This window comes from Heloderma suspectum, chromosome 13 (assembly GCF_057233095.1).
Source record: "Heloderma suspectum isolate Gila_16-S chromosome 13, 16-S_ref, whole genome shotgun sequence".
Classification (NCBI taxonomy): domain Eukaryota; kingdom Metazoa; phylum Chordata; class Lepidosauria; order Squamata; family Helodermatidae; genus Heloderma; species Heloderma suspectum.
The window spans coordinates 26556959-26577205 of NC_139470.1; the positions used below are offsets into that span (position 1 = coordinate 26556959).

General features: G+C 48.5%; 1 protein-coding gene across 9 annotated transcripts in view; it reads right to left on the bottom strand.

Moving 5' to 3' along the window:
- Window positions 1–451: 451 nt before the first annotated feature.
- Window positions 452–20247, bottom strand: part of NF2 (NF2, moesin-ezrin-radixin like (MERLIN) tumor suppressor) — a 104285-nt gene continuing 84489 nt past the window's right edge. For 4 of the 9 annotated variants that reach the window (XM_084819366.1, XM_084819369.1, XM_084819376.1 and 1 more), the window contains one exon: window positions 452–4270. In XM_084819366.1, coding sequence (XP_084675492.1) covers window positions 4220–4270 — 51 coding nt within the window. In that variant the 3' untranslated portion in view covers window positions 452–4219. Of the gene's footprint in view, window positions 4271–13971; window positions 13991–20247 lie in introns of those variants that run through there. The other 5 variants (XM_084819367.1, XM_084819368.1, XM_084819374.1 and 2 more) reach the window with 4 other exon arrangements.

Below are 20247 nucleotides of genomic sequence, written 5' to 3' on the forward strand. Positions count from 1 at the left end.
GAAGGTTTTTCTTTTAGCTTTTCATAAAACTGCCCCCGTCACAGCCTATACCGCCCCTATTTATAGCTCTGATCCCTCAGCTACATGAAGGTAGGCGGCCTGGAACAACCTCCTCCAATACAAGATTGATTCCAAAAGGGGTCCGACAAATTGGCGCACACACACCCTGCCACCCACCTCACACGTGTTTGAAATTCCTCAAGTGCTTTCGGAGAGACAATGCAGGAAGCCTAGCAACTGGGAAACAGTTGTGCCTGATGAAGTACACAGATGACAGGAGCAGCAAGACAGCGTTGATCTGTGTGTCAATAATTTATGGATATCCGCTTTGGTGCTCAGGAGCTGATCACGCAATTAGAAGCACCTCGCAATGTTGCACAATAGGAGGCTAATTAAAGCACTTGTGTGTCCTTTTGGAGCAAACAAAAAGACAACAAAAACAACCACCTGCAACCGTTCTCTCCCAAGTGCTTGGAATTTTTATTAAAACTAAAATGAGAAACAACCAGTTCTGTAGCGCAATCCACAGAAATAGAAAAAAGGGTCTCATCCGTACCAAGACCCTGCATAAGGGAACAAAGGGGGGGGGGGCAGTAGGATGCTTCAGTTATCTGATTTTCAGACGTACATTTAAAAAAAAAAGGTTAAGTACAGACAGACAGGGATTTATTTTTTAAAAAATAAAAGTGACATGAGAATACAACTGGTAAAACAAATGAAGAAAAACGGGCGCGCTGCACTAAATTCTGGCTTGAACGTTTGGGACAGATGCATGCCTGGAATTCAGCAGCAAGCCTGGGGCTCAAATGTGCCTAAAGCCAGGAACAACCCAAGCAAGCCAGAGGCCCTGCCCCGTAAGCAAGGGCCAGCTACACCAGCTCCGGGCTCCTTCATATTTGAGGCACCGAACATTTTTCAAGCATCTCCTCCATGTGTCTTGTGGCAGCACCACTGCAGTAGGGGTGCCAGTCTACAGCGCAGGAGACGCAAGTACTATGGGATAGGCATGGGTAGGCGAGCAGAAGGACCCGGGGCAGAAAGTCAGGCCTGCGTGGCTGCTTGCTCCCAGGCTCAACAGCCTAGAGCAGGGGGAGGCAACACAGAGGCTATACGCTCCAATGCGCTTGCACTGCCCCCCCCCCCCGCGCCGGATGCCTTTCTTAGCACCCTTCCCTTCCCATGTTCAGTGGTAATCCAGAGCAAGAGAGAAAGAAAAAGCGATGGGGGAATGAGTTGACTGGCAGGGGGTGGGGGGTTGCCGTCGGTGAAAGAGGTTTCTGCTGGCGCTGAAAAATGTGGGTTCAAAGGAGTTTAGCGTACGAGGGCTCAGACCTTTCTCTCCCTTGTACTCAGTCTTTGGGACAGGTTCCTTGCCTTCTGCCATGCCTCCTGTGGCAGCCATTTTGTGGTGGTGCCCGGGACAGTTTCTCAAATTGCCAATTGTACCCATGGGCCCAAAATGGTTGCCCACCCCTGGCCTAGAGGCAAAACCAAAGCACGGCACGGGGTGGGGCAGGGGCTGTGCCTGTACTACAGTGTGCACAGGAATGGTGCACAATCGCTCTTTGGACTAGTCTGATGGCGTGCCCATTCAAAGGGAAGCTGTGTCAGCGGAAACCAATGACATGCCAGCCGAGGCCAATCCCAGCGCCTTTCCAGGGATCCAGTTTCCCATTTACTGACATGATGAGCCCCCTTCCAGAACATTAGCATAAAATCTGAAGCTTCCCTCAATGGCAAGGGAAATGCTTTCTATGCATGCTCAGAGGCATGTTCCTACAGCCAGACTGCAGACCATGGGGAAAATGCAAGCCCAACTGCTATGGATGAGGCAGCATAACCCATGCAGACTTCCACGACCTGGCTCCTCACTTCTGAAAACTGTTTTCAAAGGCATGATGCTGAGGTGAGCTGGCTTAGAATTAAGTGCTGCCTACCAGGGTTATTGTGACCGAATTAAGTGCTCACCAGGGTCATCTGGCTCCAATTAAATTGCAGTTGAGAAATACTAAAGCAGCAAGTTCAATATTTTGTGTCAAAGCATCAAGGCAGATCACGTGTCATGTCTGAAAAGCTGGGGCAGTTCTGATCACTGCTTACCTTGTAAGGGGGCTTTGTAGTGGCCAGACACCCAAGTCAGCTGAAACCTCATATGCATTTACCAATGTGCAGGATCTGGCCTCAGTGCGTGGTGAATGCCAGCACCTAGAAGCCTTCCAATACCTCAAAATGGTTTTGACACTCTTACTCAGGGATGGGGAATCTGTGGCCCTGTTGAGCCCAAGCCAGCATGGCCAGGGATGATGGGAGTTGCAGTCCATCATCATCTAGAGAGGCATAGTGTTCTCCATCCCTGAACTAACCCAAAATATGCCTTGCCTTTACTGGCAAAAGCTCTCAGAGTTTTATTTTCCTTCCTCACCTCAAAAAGACAGCAGCTTTCTCTTTCCAGCTATCTAGACAAGTCAGCTTGTTGCATCCAAACCCATTTTTTAGTTACTGGGGATGCAAAACAGAGGTCAAGCCAGTGTTTGAATCTGGCAGGAGTCTAAGAGACCTTGGATAAGATCTTACCTGATGTACCTTCTTTAAACAGGGATCTGTTAAACAGGGCTGCCCAATTCAGACTGACTTGGACTTTTGTCACCGAGAGCAGTGCTGGCGCCCTGCAGTCCCAGAAACTCTCCACCCTCACTGAGTTATAATTGCAGCTCCCCTCTGGTCCCTCCCCTCATCTTGTTCACTACTGTTTCACTCCATAAGTTTGATAAATAGATTATAGAATTATGGGGGACAAACCAGGAGGGCCAGCAATGGTGGTGATGGTAGAAAACTGTAGCTGCTGGGAGTTTGGGCACTAATACAGCTTTGAAAGTTCACCTGGGTCTGCTAAATCTACCTTTAAAAGTGCTACTTTCTTATATCCTTTGCTAATTGCACAAAGAGACTAAAAAAGGAGCACAGGCAGTACTAAGGCCTGAAAGTGAGAACATTATTTGAAGCATTTTAAAGAGAGGCATGCTTCACTGAGGTATTGCAATATACTTTTGTTTTTAAATGGCCAAAGATCAAAATACTAGAACTTGAGAAATGGGGTGGGGAGTGCCCATTTTGATCTCTTGGCAGGCGTCCCACAGTAGTTAAGGCTGTGTGTTCCTGCACAAGTTATACATTTTTCAGGCATCATGAAGCCATAATATAGTGCTCAGTTTAGTTTTAAAAATAAGTTTCCAGCCCTCATGGTTGCACAGAAAATGTTTATAAAGACATGATAGCATTGTCCATTAGAAATTCAGAATTCACAGATGATCCAAATGTGAAATGATGAAGTGTGTGTGTGTGTGTGTGCGCACGCGTGCGCACGCACGCATGCATATGAAGAGTCTGCATCTTCTACAGCACCATGGTTGCAGCTTCCGGGCACTCAAATGCCCTGCCTTTCTGCTTCCTTGTCTTCCACTATCCCAGTTCTTGCTAAAACCAATTTTGCAAAATCTCAGTTCCTGAAATTAGAACGATGATGTGCCTTAAAGCAAATCGGCTTGTTACTGGTTGTTGTTGTTGTTGTTGTTGTAAGGGCTTTTTATATGCTGAGCCTGGAGCAGAACCTGACTTTCTCTGTATGCAACACAGATCAAGAGGGGCGCTCCTTCCAAGCCCATCCAACCACTCTCCTCAGATTGGCTCAAAACGAGAGACAGAGTGTTCACTGAAATGTAATACTCTAGCAAGGTAAGGGTTTCACTTTGTTGACCACACAGCACGGGTGTTTTCAGAGGGTGATGTGGGGGCAGGGGGAAGAGAGGGGTTAAAATCCACAGATGGGGGCTTCAGAAAGGAGTTGCACCTCTTTGCCTGCAGGAGGAAGCATAATTCACAGTGCCCCTAAAGAGGGGCAGGTCGGGAAGGAGTAATGCTGATGTCCACCTGTCATAGGAGGATAATACAAGTCGCAATCAATACACTAAAAAAAAAAAAAAGCTACAGAGTATATCACAGCTATGTGCCATACAAACGTTATTAAAAACTACAAAGTACGAAGCTAGAGAGGATCAAGTCGAACTCTTCCAACAGCGCAACGCCGGGGCTCACCACACACGCAGAGAGGGCCGCAGTGCAGATGGTGGCTCAGAAGAGAGAGTCCTGACCGGTCATGGCTGAGTCCTCAAAAGGAGGTTCCGTTGGGTGGGAGCTGGCTCAGGCAGAGCTGGCTCGCTTGCTAGAGCTCCTCAAAGAAGGCCACACGGGACTTTGTGCTCTGCAAGGTGAGCTGAAGAGGCCGGGGGGGGGGGGGAGAGATGGTATGGAGAGAAAAGAGAAAAACAGACAGACAATATAATACACAGGCTGTTGATTTCCTGCTGTGCAAATTCATTGCCCCAGTGAATCTTGGGAGAACAAGGCCTGTAATGCAGCAGCAGCAGCAAGCAGGCCTTTTGGTCAGGTACAGTTTGCATGGAATGGAATGTGCTTTGAGCCGGTCGGACCAGAACCATAAAGTCCAACTGGTCCAGTATCCTCTTTCTCCACAGTGGGGAACCGGTTGCCTCTGGAAAGCCCACAACTAAGGCATGAAAGCTGCTTGGCTCTCCCCTGCTGCTGACCACCCTCACCAACTGGTATTCAGATATGCTGTCTCTTGACATGGAGGCTGAACTGATCCGTCGTGGCTACAGCCATCAACAGACTGCTCCTCCTCCATGAATGCAACTGGCCCCTCTTTTTACAGTCATCTGAGCTGGTGGCGTCTGTGCACTCGGCCTTGCTCCCAGGTGAAATGGTGGATGCTAGAAAAGCTGCTTTTCGGAGGAATCCAGAACTCTAGGATGCACAGCAAAACACAACAGGGAGTGTCCCACAACCCTAAGCAATATAACAGCAGAACAACTGGGCTGGGCTGGGCTTACCGGTGATAATGAATGAATGAATGAATGAATGAATGAATGATAAAATCTAATGATACAGTGTTTTTTTCTGTGTGGTTTAAATCATACATCTAAACATTAAAAGAGAATACAATATTATTGAGCTGGAAAAACTGAACCATACCAAAAAAATAAGCAGTACCAAATGGTCCAAACAAGTTTCAGCATACAGTCAGTAGTCTAGTACAATTAGAACATGGTCTCGTGTATAAAAGGGATGCCAAAGAGTGAACAAATGTTACGTCGAAACGTGTTTGGTTTGTCTACAGTCTGAATTCTACAGATCAGGCAGATGTGCATCCCTGATCTTATTTGGGCAGAACATCCCCCCCCCCCAATCCACTTACAGGACCTGGAATGTTGTTGTGCAGAAGCTGCAGGTGGTCCGTTCTTTTCACAGGGGTGAAGTATGTTACTGACAACTGGGGAGGGACGATCGCTCAGCGCCAGAGTACATGCTTTGCAGGCAGACCGTCCCAGGTTCAACCCCAGGCATGTGGACAGCAGATGCCAGTAAAGGCTCCTTTGCCCGAGACCCTGGAAAGCTCCGTTGCCACGCAGGACAGACAATTCTGGGCGAGACGGCTCAATCGCCTGACCTGGTATGAGGCAGCTTTCTGTGTTCACCACCTGGGAGCCCTATCAACATGCTTCCCCTTGTTCCAGGACACCTCCTAAACCAGCCTTCCCCAACCTGGGAATTATGACTCCCATTGACCATGCTGGCCAGGGATGATAGGAGCTGTAGTCAACCCATCTGCAGTGTACCAGGTTGAGGAAGGCTGGCCTAGTCTCTCAAAGTGTAGTGTCGGGGCTTAGGAGAGGTGATGAAATGCCTGCAGGGGCCCTGTGAAAGCTGGGGGCTCTGGGAGCACCCGAAGGCAAACTGCAGCTGCAGCCCCCCCCCCTCTGGAACCCAGGGAGGGGGAAGCTCTTTTGCTAACGTACCTATTCACCCCAACTCATAGACTCTTGTTTGCAATGGGGGGGGGGGCAGGGGATGCATGTGAAATGTCTCTATGCCCTCACCCAAACAGATGGCCAATGCATTGCAGGGGGAGAGAAGGGGGAACGGTCCTGTAAAAAGGGTGGAGTCAGCGCAGAAGCCCCTCTTGCTTCCCCACCAGGCAAGCAATCAGAGGCACTCGCCTCCCCTGTGCTTCCGTAATCAGAAGGACCAAAGGGACATGTCGAGCGGTCTATCTCTGCAGAGCCTCAAGTACCATCTAGTGAGCTTCGGCCTTTCAAAAAGCATTTAACCCCTCCCTTTCTTTTTCTTTTTGTGCCTGGCTCAACTCACTGTCTAAAGGAAAATGACTCACCTATGGATAGGGGCGGGGGAAAGCACTGAAATATGTATGACAATGGAGAGGGGATGACATGACACATTTCAACAGGGGCTGGAGGGACTTTACATGAATGCCAGAAATTCTGAATAGCAAAACTCCAGTGCGGAACGCAGGGAGCTGCCCTCCGCTAGCCTGCTATGTGGTCCATCCAGCCTAGCACTGTCTGCTCTTAACTGGCAGCGGTTCTCCAGAGTCTCTGGCAGGGAAAGAGAGTGGTCTTTCCTATCACCATCGCATGCTACCTGTCCTTTTTTAAACTGGAGATGCTCAGGATTGGACGTGGGACCTCTGCATGCAGAACGTGTGGTCTACCATGAACTACAATTCTTCCCATTTCTCAAGAGAGGGGCTGAACCTGCTACCCTAGCATGATATGCCCTCAGCCTTGCCTTGCCCATCTGGAATAAAGGCAGTCCAAACAACCCACAGGTACAATTTAGGGATGTCAGAGAAATCCATTTGGGGGAATGGAGTTCGACGGGTTTTCCTAGGCTCAGCCCCCAGGACTTCATTTTGATTCCCATTGCGATGCCCGACTCAATCTGCAGTGAGTCGGGCCAGTTTGTGGATTTTCTGGGAATTTTGCACATTTGTGTGTGGGGGGAGGTTCTGTAATTTGCACAAATGTCTAAGCAATTTGTGCAAATTTCAGAACAGTGTGCAAATTATGGCTGAATTTGCACAAATTACGTACATTTGGCCATAACTGCACAAATTGCTCAGAAAACAAAAATTGCGCAAAAAAGTTCCTGGCGTTCAGGGAACAGCCTGCAGTTCAGCTCGCTGACAAAAAGCAAGCCATGCACTCTGCAGAACTCTGTCGAGCCAAATAAGAACTGGATTTCCCAGAGATGGGCATCCCTAGTACAACCTGCTTTTCCTGGCCTTAAGTTACCAGCAGGCTCAGTCAGACCCCAAAGGAAGCTGGGAGCTGCAGCTGTCAGACTGGTCACCCATCAATTCTGAGACTGTGTGACTGCACCGCACATGAACAACTTTTCCCCTGGAAGTCTGACCACCCACCAATGCATCATTTAAACCGGCAGGTGGGGAATTTCCACTATATTCTCTCTGTCTGAATTCCCCAGCTGTGCTTTGGATCCAGCTCTGCTTTGCTTCCTGCTGCTGGGGTCAGCTTCCAAGCCACGTCTCAGGGCCCAAGTCAGCAAAGACTGCTCTTTCTGCCACTATCGTAACCTTCTGGAGAAGAGATGCTGCTCCAAAGTCATACCAGCTCAGCAGCAGTGGTGGGGCTCCTGGGCATTTTGGGAGCCCACTGAGCTGAGTCCAGAACTCGCAACCTCTAATCCAGCTTTCCCCAATGTGGTGCCCTCCAGATGTGCTGAATGACAACTCCCAGCAAGTTCCAGCCAACCATGCTATATGCTGGGAGTTGCTGTCCAACACACATGCAGGGCACCAGGTTGGGGAAAGGTGCTCTAATCCACTGTTCCAACTGCTCTTCCAGCAGGAACGTTCGATTGCAAAAGGGTGGGGAGGGGGAGTCACTGTCAGGACAGACAACACCCTCTCGCTGCAAGATCACTTTGCTCCCAAATCTTTCCATGTGCAGCAGATGACCAAGACGTTTGGAGGCAGACGTGGGTTGCTTGTGCTCTCACCAACCACAAGCTGAAAAGTTGGGAGATCGCTGCTCCCCTGTTCCCCTGGTCATCAGAGAAGCACAGAGGGCTCAGCAGTAACGGGGATCTCAGAACCTTTGTGTTGAATATGCCTCCCAGTCCAGTATGAACTGCAGGAACTTGCTTCCCCTGCCCCCAATGATGTCTGCATTGTGCAAAAGAGCACAGGGGTGGAGGCCTCAGACTGCGAAAATGTCTTTGCTCCACAACAGAGGGTAGCCCCATTAAGTCTTGCACTGAGGAGAGGCAGAGACAAGATCATGCCTCCCCCACCACACACACACACATGCCCATGTTTTCTTAGAAGACATGCCTCGCACTCCAAGAACGCTATTTCGCATTTTCAAAAAGCGTCTTCCGTGTTGTCAATACAAGAGCAGCTCTTGGGAGCAGGCTCACAGAACTGTATTTGCAGCCAAATAAAACACCATAAGGGGCCGGAAGGATTTTGGCTCCACAATCAACTACTGAGACACCTGTAGAGAGTCTGCCGTGCATGTGTGCACCTTTTGCTTGAGGTGTATGTGCTTTAAAAGAGCCGTTGCCAATTGGTCACATCGCAGAGACAGGCACAGCAAAGCAAGACTGTCCTGGCAAGTTCAACAGTGAGGATTCGCTTGGGGGCCGTTTGCTTGGGCCGCCCTTGGCCACTGCTTCTCGGCTTTTCCTACCCCATTATTAATTAATAGTGCTTTTTATGCCACCCCAAAAGCCCCAGGGCAAGTGGCAACGCTTAAAACTCTAATAAAGCCTTCAGAATAAAATACTGACTCAGATGCAGCTTACCGAAACGCCGCCATGCCTGGTTAACCCCAGCTGCTGAAAGCTCTCTCCCCCAGTGTGTACAGAAAGCATCCAAGCTCAACCGCAAATACAGAGTGTTTCAAAAAGATGAACCTGATTTGAAATCGCTATATCTCTGCAACCACGAACCACCCATGAATGAAACTCTTACCACTTGAAAGGGTGGGGCATAGAGTTTCAAATGATTACCACTAGATGCCTCTCTCAGCACACAAACAGCCCCTAGCCTCACTCATTGGCAAGAAGGCGAACCCGCAACACAAGGCGTTTTGCATTCTGCAGTTCAGCAAGACTGAATCCGCAATCGCGGTGCAGCGTGCGTTTCAACGGCGTTTTGGCATTGATCCACCAATGCCAGAGAGTATTCGTCATTGGTGCCGACGATTTGAGGAAACAGGCTGTTTATGCAAGGGGAAGAGCACAGGGCGACCACGCACTTCAGAGGAAAACGTGAGAAGAATTCAAGAGAGTTTTCAGCGTAGCCCGCGAATTCAACTATTGTCTCGATATTGTCCGTACAGCAGGTGGAGGGCACACAGAGCATTTATAAAATGGTTAGTAAAACTTGGTAACTCATTAAACTGTTTGTAACTTTTGTTGTAATTGTAACATGTTGCCATCGTAAAATATACTGCTTTGAAATTGGGTCCATCATTTTGAAACACCCTGTATGTCTAAAGGAGGGAATTCCGCAACTGCGGGCCAGCTCTCAAAACAGCTGCCTCTTCCACAACCCTGCTCCAGGAACCTCATCCTCAGACCGAGTACCTAAGAGAGCGCCTGCCAGTCGGTCACAAAGACCACGGCAAATGTTAGAGAAGCTGGGCACACCAAGAATAACTTGTCCCTACTCAGTCAAGCCAAGCACGGGAAAGGAGGAGGAGTGAGGGGAGCGGGAGCAAGCGAAAGAAACATTGGGGCCTGCTCCAGTTGGATCATCCCCAAGACTAACTGACACTAACTACCCTATGGGAAAGGAGAAGGAGGAGTGAGGGAGACAGTAGCAGGCAAAGGAAACATCAGGACCTGCTCCAGTTGGACTGGCTCCTCTCACGCGAGATGAGAGGGAAGCAAGGCCATTCCATCAGCCCAGCTCACACTCTACATAATTTTTTGCCTCTTCCCTCCCCACCACTTTGTGTGTGTCTTTTGTCCTTGTGTGTGTCTTTTTAGACTGTAAGCCTATGGCCAGGGACTGCCTTTTTTGCCGAATGATGGTCAGCCATTCCAGAAACCCTTTTTTGGCTGGAGAGCAGGATAAAAATACTGTAAATAAATAAATAAGCAGGAAGCCGCCTTAAACCAGGTCAAAACTGCTTGCCCAGTATTGCCTGCTCTGTCTAGCGGCAGCTCTCCAAAGTTGTTCCCATCACCAGCCTGATCTAGGTTGTAACTGCTGTTGGGTTTTACTTTGGTTTTATATGCTACTTTTAAACTTTTGAAGTCTTATATTACATTGTATCGTGTTGTAATTGTTGTGAACTGCCCAGAGAGCCTCACCTATTGGACAGTACATAAATGTAATTAATAATAATAACAGTAACAATAATAATAGAATGATGATGATCTTTTTTTAACTGGAGATGCTGGGGATGGAACCTGGGATGTTTTACATACAATGCAGATGTGTTCTACCTCAGGGTTATGGTTCCTCCCTGAAAGGTCACCCACCGTGGGCACTAAATATATCAGCCAATATTTTTGCACAGGCAAAACTATTTAAATAATAGGTCTGTAGTTCCCAGGTTCCTCCTTTTTACCCTTTTTGAAGATAGGGACAACATTAGCCCTCCTCCAGTCATCTGGCACTTTACCCATCCTCCATGATTTCTCAAAGAGAATAGACAGCGGTTCTGAGAGTTCTTCTGCCAGTTCCTTTATTACTCTAGGATGCAGTTCATCTGGCCCTGGCGATTTGAACTCATTCAAAGTCATTAGGTGTTCCTTGCCCATATGCCTATCAATCTCCAGCTGCAAGCCTGCCCCTTCAGCCTGTACTTCGCCTTTGCCGGGGGGGGGGGGGTCATAGACCCTCTTTTGGGAGAAGACTGAGCCAAAGTCGGAATTGAGCACCTCTGCCTTTTCTTGGTCATCTGTTATCATTTTGCCATCCTTATTTAATAGCTGAACAACCATTTCTTTCCTCTGCCTTTTACTATGCATGTAGCTGAAGAAAGCCTTTTTGTTGTTTTTAGCATCCCTCGCTAACCCCAGCTCGTTCTCAGCTTTAGCCTTCCTGACGCCATCCCTGCAATTCTGTGCTACCTGTCTGTACTCTTCCTTTGTTGCTTGGCCTTCCTTCCACTTCCTATATGTGTCCTTTTTTGTTTTCAGGTCATCCTGTGAAGCCACATTGGCTTCTTCTGTTGTCTTCCACCTTTTCTTCTTGTTGGAATTGTTTGTGATTGTGCCTTGAGAATTTCCTTTTTTAAAAGCTCCCACCCATCTTGGACTCCTTTTCTCATTCGCGTCGCTTGCCATAGGACCTTACTGATCATTGCTCTGAGTTTATTAAAATCAGCTTTCCTAAAATCCAGGGTACACGTTTGACTACACTCGGCTTTTGCTTCCCTTAGAACCAAGAACTCAAGTACAACATGGTCGCTTTCCCCCAGAGTTCCTGTAACTGCTACTGTATCCACTAAGTCATCTCTGTTGGTTAGGATCAAGTCAAGGATAGCCGATCCTCTAGTTCCTTCCTCTACTTTCTGTAGGAGGAAGTTATTCGCCACACAAGTCAGAAATTTCCTGGAGGGGCCATGTTTTGCAGAATTTGTCTCCCAACAAATATCGGGGAAATTGAAGTCCCCCATTACTACTACATCATGCTTCCTTAAAACATTGACTATTTGCTTTTCAAACGTTTCATCCTCGTCTTCTCCTTGGTTGGGTGGCCGGTAGTAGACTCCGACCACCAGGTTCCTTTTATTCTTTGCTCCATTTATTTTGATCCAGATGCTCTCGATGGGGCTACCAAGCTCCTCCTCCTGTATTTCTGTGCAGAGTTATGTATTTTTCACATACAGTGCAACCCCACCTCCCTTTCTGTTCCTCCTGTTCTTTTTGAACAAGTTATATCCTTCCATTGCTGTATTCCAGTCATGAGAGTCATCCCACCAAGTCTCAGTTATACCTATCAGGTCATAATTTCCCTCCTGTATTAAGAGTTCAAGTTCATTCTGTTTGTTTCCCATACTCTGGGCATTAGTATATAGACATCAAGACCATGTGCTTCATAGTCTGGCTTTCTTCCTACATGTGTCTGAAGACTATTATTGGGCGCTATCAGAGCTGTTCTCCCCGTTACAGTGCATGCGCCTACGTCCATTGTTACCCCCAACATTATATCTCCCTTCCTCATAGGATTCAGTTTAAAGCCCTCCTGATGAAGTTCTTCATGCTGTGGCCAAACACATTCTTCCCAGCCTTTGTGAGGTGCAACCCATCCCTTGCCAACAGGCCATCTTCCAGGAAGTATAGCCCGTGGTTCCAGAATCCAAATTTCTCTCGTCGGCACCACCTTCATAGCCAGTCATTCACTCGGAGTATTTTTCATTCCCTTTCTATCCCTCTTCTAACTACTGGAAGGATGGATGAGAAAACTATCTGGGCCCCAAAGTTCTTGAGTTTCCTTCCCAAAGCTTCAAAGTCTGACGTGATTTCTTCGTAGCTCCGCTTGGCGGTATCATTTGTTCCCACATGGATGAGAAGAAAGGGATACCTGTCAGTGGGCTTTATGAGTGCAGGCAACCTTTCAGTCACATCTCTAATCCGTCCTCCTGGGAGACAACATACCTGGCGAGTCCACGGGTCTTTGCGACATACTTGGGTCTTGATCTCACGCAGCAAGGAGTCTCCCACTACTACCACTCTTCTCTTCTTCTTGTTGTAGGCCTGGGTTTCATCACCTCTGTTTGACTGACCTTCAGCCTTTTGCTCACTTTCATGCAGGTTCCCCTGTAATCCTTCCTCTGAAGGCTGTCCTCCAGTCTCATCCACAAGTACCTGGAATCGGTTCCACAGCTCCACTGCTTCCACTGGTGCAGAGTGGCGTCTAGTTCTTCTTCTCCTAACTGTCACCCTTTTCCAAGGAGTATCCTCTACTCCATTTTTCTTCACCTCAGCATTTCCCACTGCCTCATCTTGCTGTTGCTCTTCAAGCTTCTGGTCTTCCCTTTGGTGCTGTAGTTCCCCCATTCTGTCCAAGAACTCTTCATGTTCTCTTATTCCCCGGAGGGTCGACAGTCGCCGCTCCAGTCCACTTACTTTTTCTTCCAGCAGCGTGATCAACTTGCACTTGTTGCAGGTGTAGGCCATGTTGTTCTCAGGCAAGAAAACAAACATTGCACACACCTTGCAGGTCACCACCACTGGAGAGTCCTGTCCTTCCACTGCCTCTTTTCCCTTTTTGTGTCTAGCTTTGTGATTGTTCTAGACTAGCCTGTGCCTGCTCCTCTACTCAGCAGAGGTTAAAAGCAGAGTCTCACTGGTGTGGAAGTATGTGTTACAAGACAAATAAATGAAAAAAGTTAGTTAAAAAATAATATAAAATGAAAAAATGAAAAAAAAAATGTTAGGGGCCTCCCCCTTGACCTCCCCTGGCCAACTCCTGTTTGCTCCCCCCGTGTGCTCGCTCTGGTTGCTCGCTCTCTGGGAGCTTGCTTGCTTCTGTAGTCCCTGGACCAGCTGGAGCTTGCTCTGCTCTGCTCTGCTGGGAGGTGGGAAACAGACTGAAGCTTCCCGCCCACTCAGCTGCTGGAAGTACTCAGGCCACACACCCCCAATTCAGTTGGAGCTCTCAGAAGCACCTGGTGAGCTCATAGCCACTCAGAAGGATAAAGGACAGCCCCCTGGGCTTCCTGCAGCCCACTTACCTCTTTGCCTATGTCTCCTTTGTCTCTTGAACCACTGCAACTCCCCTGGCCAACTCCTATTTGCTCCCTCTGTTCGCTCGCTCTGGTCGCTCTCTCTCTAGGAGCTTGCTTGCTTCTGTAGTCCTTGGACCAGCTTGCTCTGGTCTGCTCTGCTCAGCTGGGAGGCGGGAAACAGACTGACAGACAGGGTAGGACTAGCCCTATCATTAGGCAGAGTGAGGCGCCTGCCTCAGGCAGTGGGTGGGCGGGGGGCAACATTGACATGTTGCAGCGCAGAGTTTGGTGTGCCAGGTGGCCTGCCCCACACCCTCTAAGCTAGCCTGCTGTCCTCTGGCACAGAATGTTGCCCTGCTGGTAGTGTTGAAATAAGAGCAAACTGCCAATCTGGTTGGCTTCTGTAGATGGAATAAACATGTTTTAGCACAAGGGCACCTATGGCAGCACTAGTCTTAATAAGCATAATGTCCCATTTTATAGATGGGGAACACTGAGGGTCAAAGATATTGAACTTGTCCATGGAACAGCGAAGTATAACAATTACGTCATACCTCATCCATTGTGTGACTCCTTTGACGGGCTGGCTGTTTTTCTATTAGCATCCTCTGTGCCACCAATAAATTGCTTCATTCACAGGTAGGATGAACGTCTTCATGGATTTTTTGTATTCATGCTGTTGTTAAGCACTTGGGAGTCACAAACCATCTGTCAGGGATGCTCTGACTTGGATTCCTGCATTGAGCAGGGGGTTGGACTCGATGGTCTTATAGGCCCCTTCTAACCCTACTATTCTATGATTCTATGATTCTGAGCTACAAATGACCCAAAGATCTACCAGCAGATCCCATCTACCACCTGCCGGCCCCTGTTATAGACTTCTCTTATGAGATTCCCAGCTTCCTCTTCTCAGAGCTACAATTCCAAGATGCTTAGGAAGAAGCTGTGACAACTGAAACCGGTCTGGCTTTTTCTCATGTAAACCTACACTAGATTCCTTCAGGGCAGACAGGACACCCCACCAGTGAATGAAGCAATTTATGAGTGGCACAGAGGATGCTAAAAGAAAAAGGCAGCCCCTAAAAGGAGACATACATGGAATGTTCTTGTGCTACTGCAGGAATGTGGATGTGAAAGGAAACAATTATAGACCTTATGAGATAATTATCGTATTTGATTACAGTCTCTGTAATAGGCATCCTGGGACACATGATGCTTTCCGGATTAGCAAACGAGGAGGGGCACATCTGAAAGGAGTTTCATTAATTGGGAACATTTTGGCACAGGCAGACTACACGGTGAGCGACTTCGGTCAAGGTGCTGACATTTTGCTGAAAAACGCAGTCTTACGGGAAACACGGGAGGCCCGTAAGTCATGCTGCTGGCCTCCCTGCTCTTCCACCTGCCTGTCTTGCAGTGGTGAGTTATTCCTCACAGTACTACAGCGTGATGGCAGAGCCCCTCCTTTGCATGCAGAAGGTCCAGGTTCAATCTCCTGACAACTCTAAAGGGTCAAGTCATAGGCAATGGGAAAAACCCTTCCTCTGGCCGAGACCCTGGAGAGGCACTGCCAGGCCGAGGAGACAATGCAGGGATGGACCCGCAATCTGACCTGGTAAAAAGCAGGCTCCCATGCACCCGTTTGGTTGGGAAAACCTGATTCACAGAGGAAATTACCGCAGAGGCGTAATGCCCTCTGCTGGAATCTATCCTATTGCTGCCTCAGCCGGCCCAGCTAGCAGCTGCCTGGTTCTTGCTCTGCTGTGCGTTGCAAATTTCCTTGGGTAGCAAGTGCCTGCAATCCCTGCCACTTCTGACACCGGTCAGGCACGGAGGAAGGAAAGAACGGGAATGGAACCTGCCTCCATTGGGTGGCAACTCACTCCTGCCTCTCCCTGCAAGTGGCTGCTGGATTCCAGGACCAAGTATAACATCAAGACCAACTGCAGGCTGGCACAATCACCAGAAGCAGGCAGCTCCCTGGGGAGATGGGGTGGGGAGAGACACTGGCTTACCAAAGCCTAGCATAAACTACAGCCTGTTTTTTACACACGGAAGAAGAGAGACTTGAGGCACAATCCTATGCATGTTTAGAGCTGGCTGGGGCATGCTGGGAGTTGTAGGACTTTTTTCTGTCTAAACATGCACAGGATTGCACCCTTAGTCCAGTAAACTATTTACAATAGAAATCTGTTGCTGGCTTTCCACTAGAACTACCCCCCGCTTCCATTAGCACTGTGCATACTCTGCATCTAACTAAAATAATTCTGCAGCAAGGTAATCCAGATTCTGCAGCAAAAAAGGGTGCATTCTTTGGTCTCTATACATTAAGAAAACCTCCATCGTTTCCCTTGTTCTGCATAATTTAGTCTGCAATCCTTACTAGTTTATGATAAAGCAGTAAGCCAGCCTTACCAAACTGGTGCCCTCCATATGTGCTGGACTGCAACTCCCAACATCCCCAGCCAACAGGAGAATGATGGGAGTTGCAGTCCAACACATCTGGGGGGCACCAGGTTGGGGAAGGCTGCAATAAGCATTCACAATGCTATTTTGCTAGATGGAGGGAGGGACCAAGAAGTACACAGGGGAATGGAATCCCCACCTCTGCCCACCAGGAGCTTTTATTTCACCACCCCTCTCCCTTTGGGGATTCCAGGAGGCGTTGTCAACACACGTTCAAGCACATATTTGCAGCGATAAGGGTGAGAACCTTGCTCCCGTTAAATGAAATAAAGAAAAAAGCTCTATTTCTCCAGAAGCTGAATTCTGCAGCCAATTCTGCCACTTTACAACAACCCTGTGAGGTAGGGCAGTGTTAACCTCAGGATACAGTGCCAACTGAGAGCCCCCCCACTTCTGCTACCAACTGTCACTGCTGAGGCCATCAGAGGGAGAGGAAGCAGCAGCCTTTCCACTGTGTCTCTGACGTGCTGAACTTTGCAACTAAGAACCAAGTCCCCCTTTCCTTTTGTGTCATGGCTTTTAGATTATAAAATCTGTGTTATTTCAGGGACTGTGTTATTTCTTATCTTTGTAAGCTGCCTTGGGAACCTTTCTGGCTAAAGGACAGGATAAAATTTTAGAAATAAATAATAAATAATACAACCGATGGGAACTAAGCGAAAGGCTTGCCGAAGGGCACCGACCGATTTGGGGGAAAACCAGGATATAAATGCAATGGAACATGACATGAGGAAAGTCCAACCTGACCAAACACACAGAAATTGACTGTACCTATTAAAGACCCAGCGTACTGCAACCCAACCTGGCAAGCTAAAGAGTCACCCCACAACCGGGAAGCTGTTTCCCATGTTACAAAGACACTGGGATAGCTGAAAGGCGCCTGGGCCTATTTTAAAAAGAACTAACATTTATTGGCAGTTCTATAATGATTTCCTCCCCCTCTCGGGTCCCCACACCACAACATTCCTGGCTACAGGCCCAAATGCTGCTCTCCAATCAACCTTTCGAAGCAGGAATTGGCAGCTATAAAGGGGAAAAAAGAGAGACCCTGCTTGGAGGTTTCCACAGCTTACCCCTTAAGACAGGGGTGGGCAACTTGTAGCCCTCTTACCCCTTCGGATGGGGTGGGCAACTTGTGGCATACAGTTCCCACAGCTACAAGTTGTGTAGGCTACAGCCTTAGCCAGCATAGCCAATGATGAGGGACCATGGGTGTTGTAGGCCAAATCATCTAGAGGGCCACAAGTTGCCCACTCTTGTCTTAGGATCTCCTGGACTTCTATAGAACTGCTTAGCCATGCTACAACTGGGCCTGGGACTTCTGTCCCCCGTGGACCATCAGGTATTGCAGAAGCTGCCCCTCTGGACATGATGATGCCTCAAGCCCACACCAGCCCCTGGCAAATAAAGCATGTGGGTCTGCACTACCAGGACGCCAGAGGAAGCCCATGTTCCACAGTGCTGGACGGGGAAGGCCATGCGGCCATGGAGCTCACTGGGTAACTTGAGGCCAAAGACTCTCACCCTAACCTACCTCACACGGTTGTTGTGAGGCTAACGTGGAGAGGAGGAGGACCACGGGGGTTGCCTTGGGTTCCTTGCAAGATGGACAAAGGTGGGATTTACATGTAATCATCATCCCAAACAAAATGAATCTGGACTGGGTGGTGGAGGGGGGGAGAAACATCCTTCCCACCCTCTTGCTTGTGCCCGAGGAAAGGAAAATCAAGAAGAGGAAGGCTTTAAATGACACATCGCAGGGGTGCCTGTTTCCAGGGAGTTTAGAAAGGTAGAATTCCGCCCAAGGAGTTCCAGCAGGAAGCCCGCGGAGCTGCGCCAGGCTGTATTTGCGTCGTGTCTGCCAACCAGAGAGTGGGACGGCTCCCGACAGCTTCAGGCGCGAGCTCACAAATTGGGGAGTTTCCAACAGACCCTGGGGCTGACCCACATCTCTCCTCTAGCTGCTGCTGCGCATCCAATTAAAGTTGGCCGCGTGCAGTTTGCTCTTGGCTGAGCAGGCGGACGCTTTCCATCTCTGACCCTGCAGGGAGTGCTGCTCTCAGCACAGCGGCTCTTCAAGAGAGGAAACGCAAAGGGGTCTCTCGGTGGCAAAGGAGTTCCAGGCATGCACTGCGTTTGGCTTTCCCCTGCTCTGGTGCATCTGCTTCAAGCCTGCCTGGCGCTTCACCCGTCAGCCTTCCTCTTGCGCTTTTGACAGTCACCCTGCTGTGGCAGGCGGCTCAGAGCTGCGCTGGGATCCGCCACGTACCAGCTGCATCCAGACAGTGCAGGATAGAACGGAGGCTGACATGTCTAGTCCAGCAGGAAAAAGAAGACCGGAGCCTCGCCTGGCCTTTGTGGAGAGGACGCCCAGGGGATTCAAAACCGGCAATGGGTGTACATCAGTGGGAGATGGGAAGGAAGAACTCTCTTTCCTAATAACCTAGGGCACTGGTCGCTGGGGCAGGTGGGTTTTAAAAGCAGAGAATTTTGTCCCAAGGCATTCCTACGGCAAGGCATCTTGTCTGGCTTTCTGGAAACTACCAATTTCACTCTTCCCTGCATGCGGCTAATCACTGGTAGCAGCTAACACACTTCGGTGGCCAGCCCCTCCTACGCTGCTGTCTGCAGAGGGACGCTGCTTCTGCAAATGCTACCTGCTTCCCACATTCTCACTCAGCAGTTCTTATCCAAATAACTTGGCAGTTCAAATTAAGCAGATACTTGTCCCAACCACTTCTGCGCCTGTCGGTTCTTTGCACACGCAGCCAAACACTTGGGCAGACACAAGCTGTTCCTTCTCTGCAGCTACAGGCTAGGGCTGGGGGGGGGGGGGGGGCACACACGACATGAGAAAAGAGATGTGTGCTATTTCCTTCAATATGGATGTGTGTGTGTGTGTGTGTGTATCTGCATGTACATGCAGCAAAATTGTGCAAGCAAGTTGGAGTGATTAAGAGCAAATTACATTTTTGTCACAGAGAGAAAATTGATTTTGCAAGGCAGTATTGTGTGATCATCTCCTTCCTGCAGGGAGGGAGGGAGGATAGAAAATGGACTGTACAATGCATCACCAGAAAAATCAAAGAAAATATAAATAAAAAGAGATGTCAGGAGGGAGAGGAAGGCAGTTGAGCAGAGAGGACTCAAAAGGGATCAAGATCTAAGGAAAGAGAGGGACATTCTTTGATCCTCTTGGCTGGGGCTCCTGCATTCTTCTCAAGATGTCCTAGTTTTTTATTTGATTTTAACTAACCAATAACTCCATTGCAGTCAAACCAGTTTTACAGCAGCTATCTCAATAACTACGGGCACAGAAGTTTTGCGGGCCTTGAAAAATTGCACAGAATTGAAATGAGACCACCAAATCCATTTAGACTCCTTTCCCAATAAAGCTGGAGATTATGGTTGAGTGGGAGGAAAAAAACAGGAGGAAGGGGCTACAAAGCCAACTCTTAATCTGGAGCTTGAGTCAAGAACCTCAGAGGGGGCTTCCTTTGATCTAGAACAGGAAAAGAGGAACCAGAGCCTTAGGATCTAACTAACCCTGATGGGCTTAAAAACAGAAGCAGGGGGAGAGAAAACAATCTGGAAGGGGTTCATCTGAAGTCGTGGTTTAAGTACCCCATCAATGCTTTCTACTCCAAATAGTTTGTCTGAAGCAGCTTTTCTCAAAACAAAAACTAAAAAAAGACGATGACATCAAGCTGTCGTTGCATAAATTTGCACGCAACATTTACTTAGGCCCTTACAAAATATGAATATTAAACCATCCACCTTTCCTTTATCTGTGCCAGTAGCTGCGCCTTCGATTTCAGCAGCATAAAAAGTTTACGGCATCTCATTTACCTGTCGCTGGCAAACTATACAGAAACCATCTTTTGTAGAGAAGGTCACCCTGATGTCTCTGCCACCTCCTTTTAATACCACTTTTATCTTCCCAGGGTTCCCCCTGCAAATGAAGCTTTCATGGGTGTGCTTCCGCACTATAATTGGGAGGAAAGTCAAATAACTCTGTGCAGCACATATCTGAAATTCAGCACTCGGAAAGCTTCCTCTAGTGACAGGCCTTGAACCAGGGTTTCAAAGCAAGTTGTCAGAAGGACAAGCAAAAGGAGAACTGGAGCAGCACAGCTGGGACTGCACACATGTTGGTTTCCAACACCCACATCTATTTGCTTATTCTGAATAT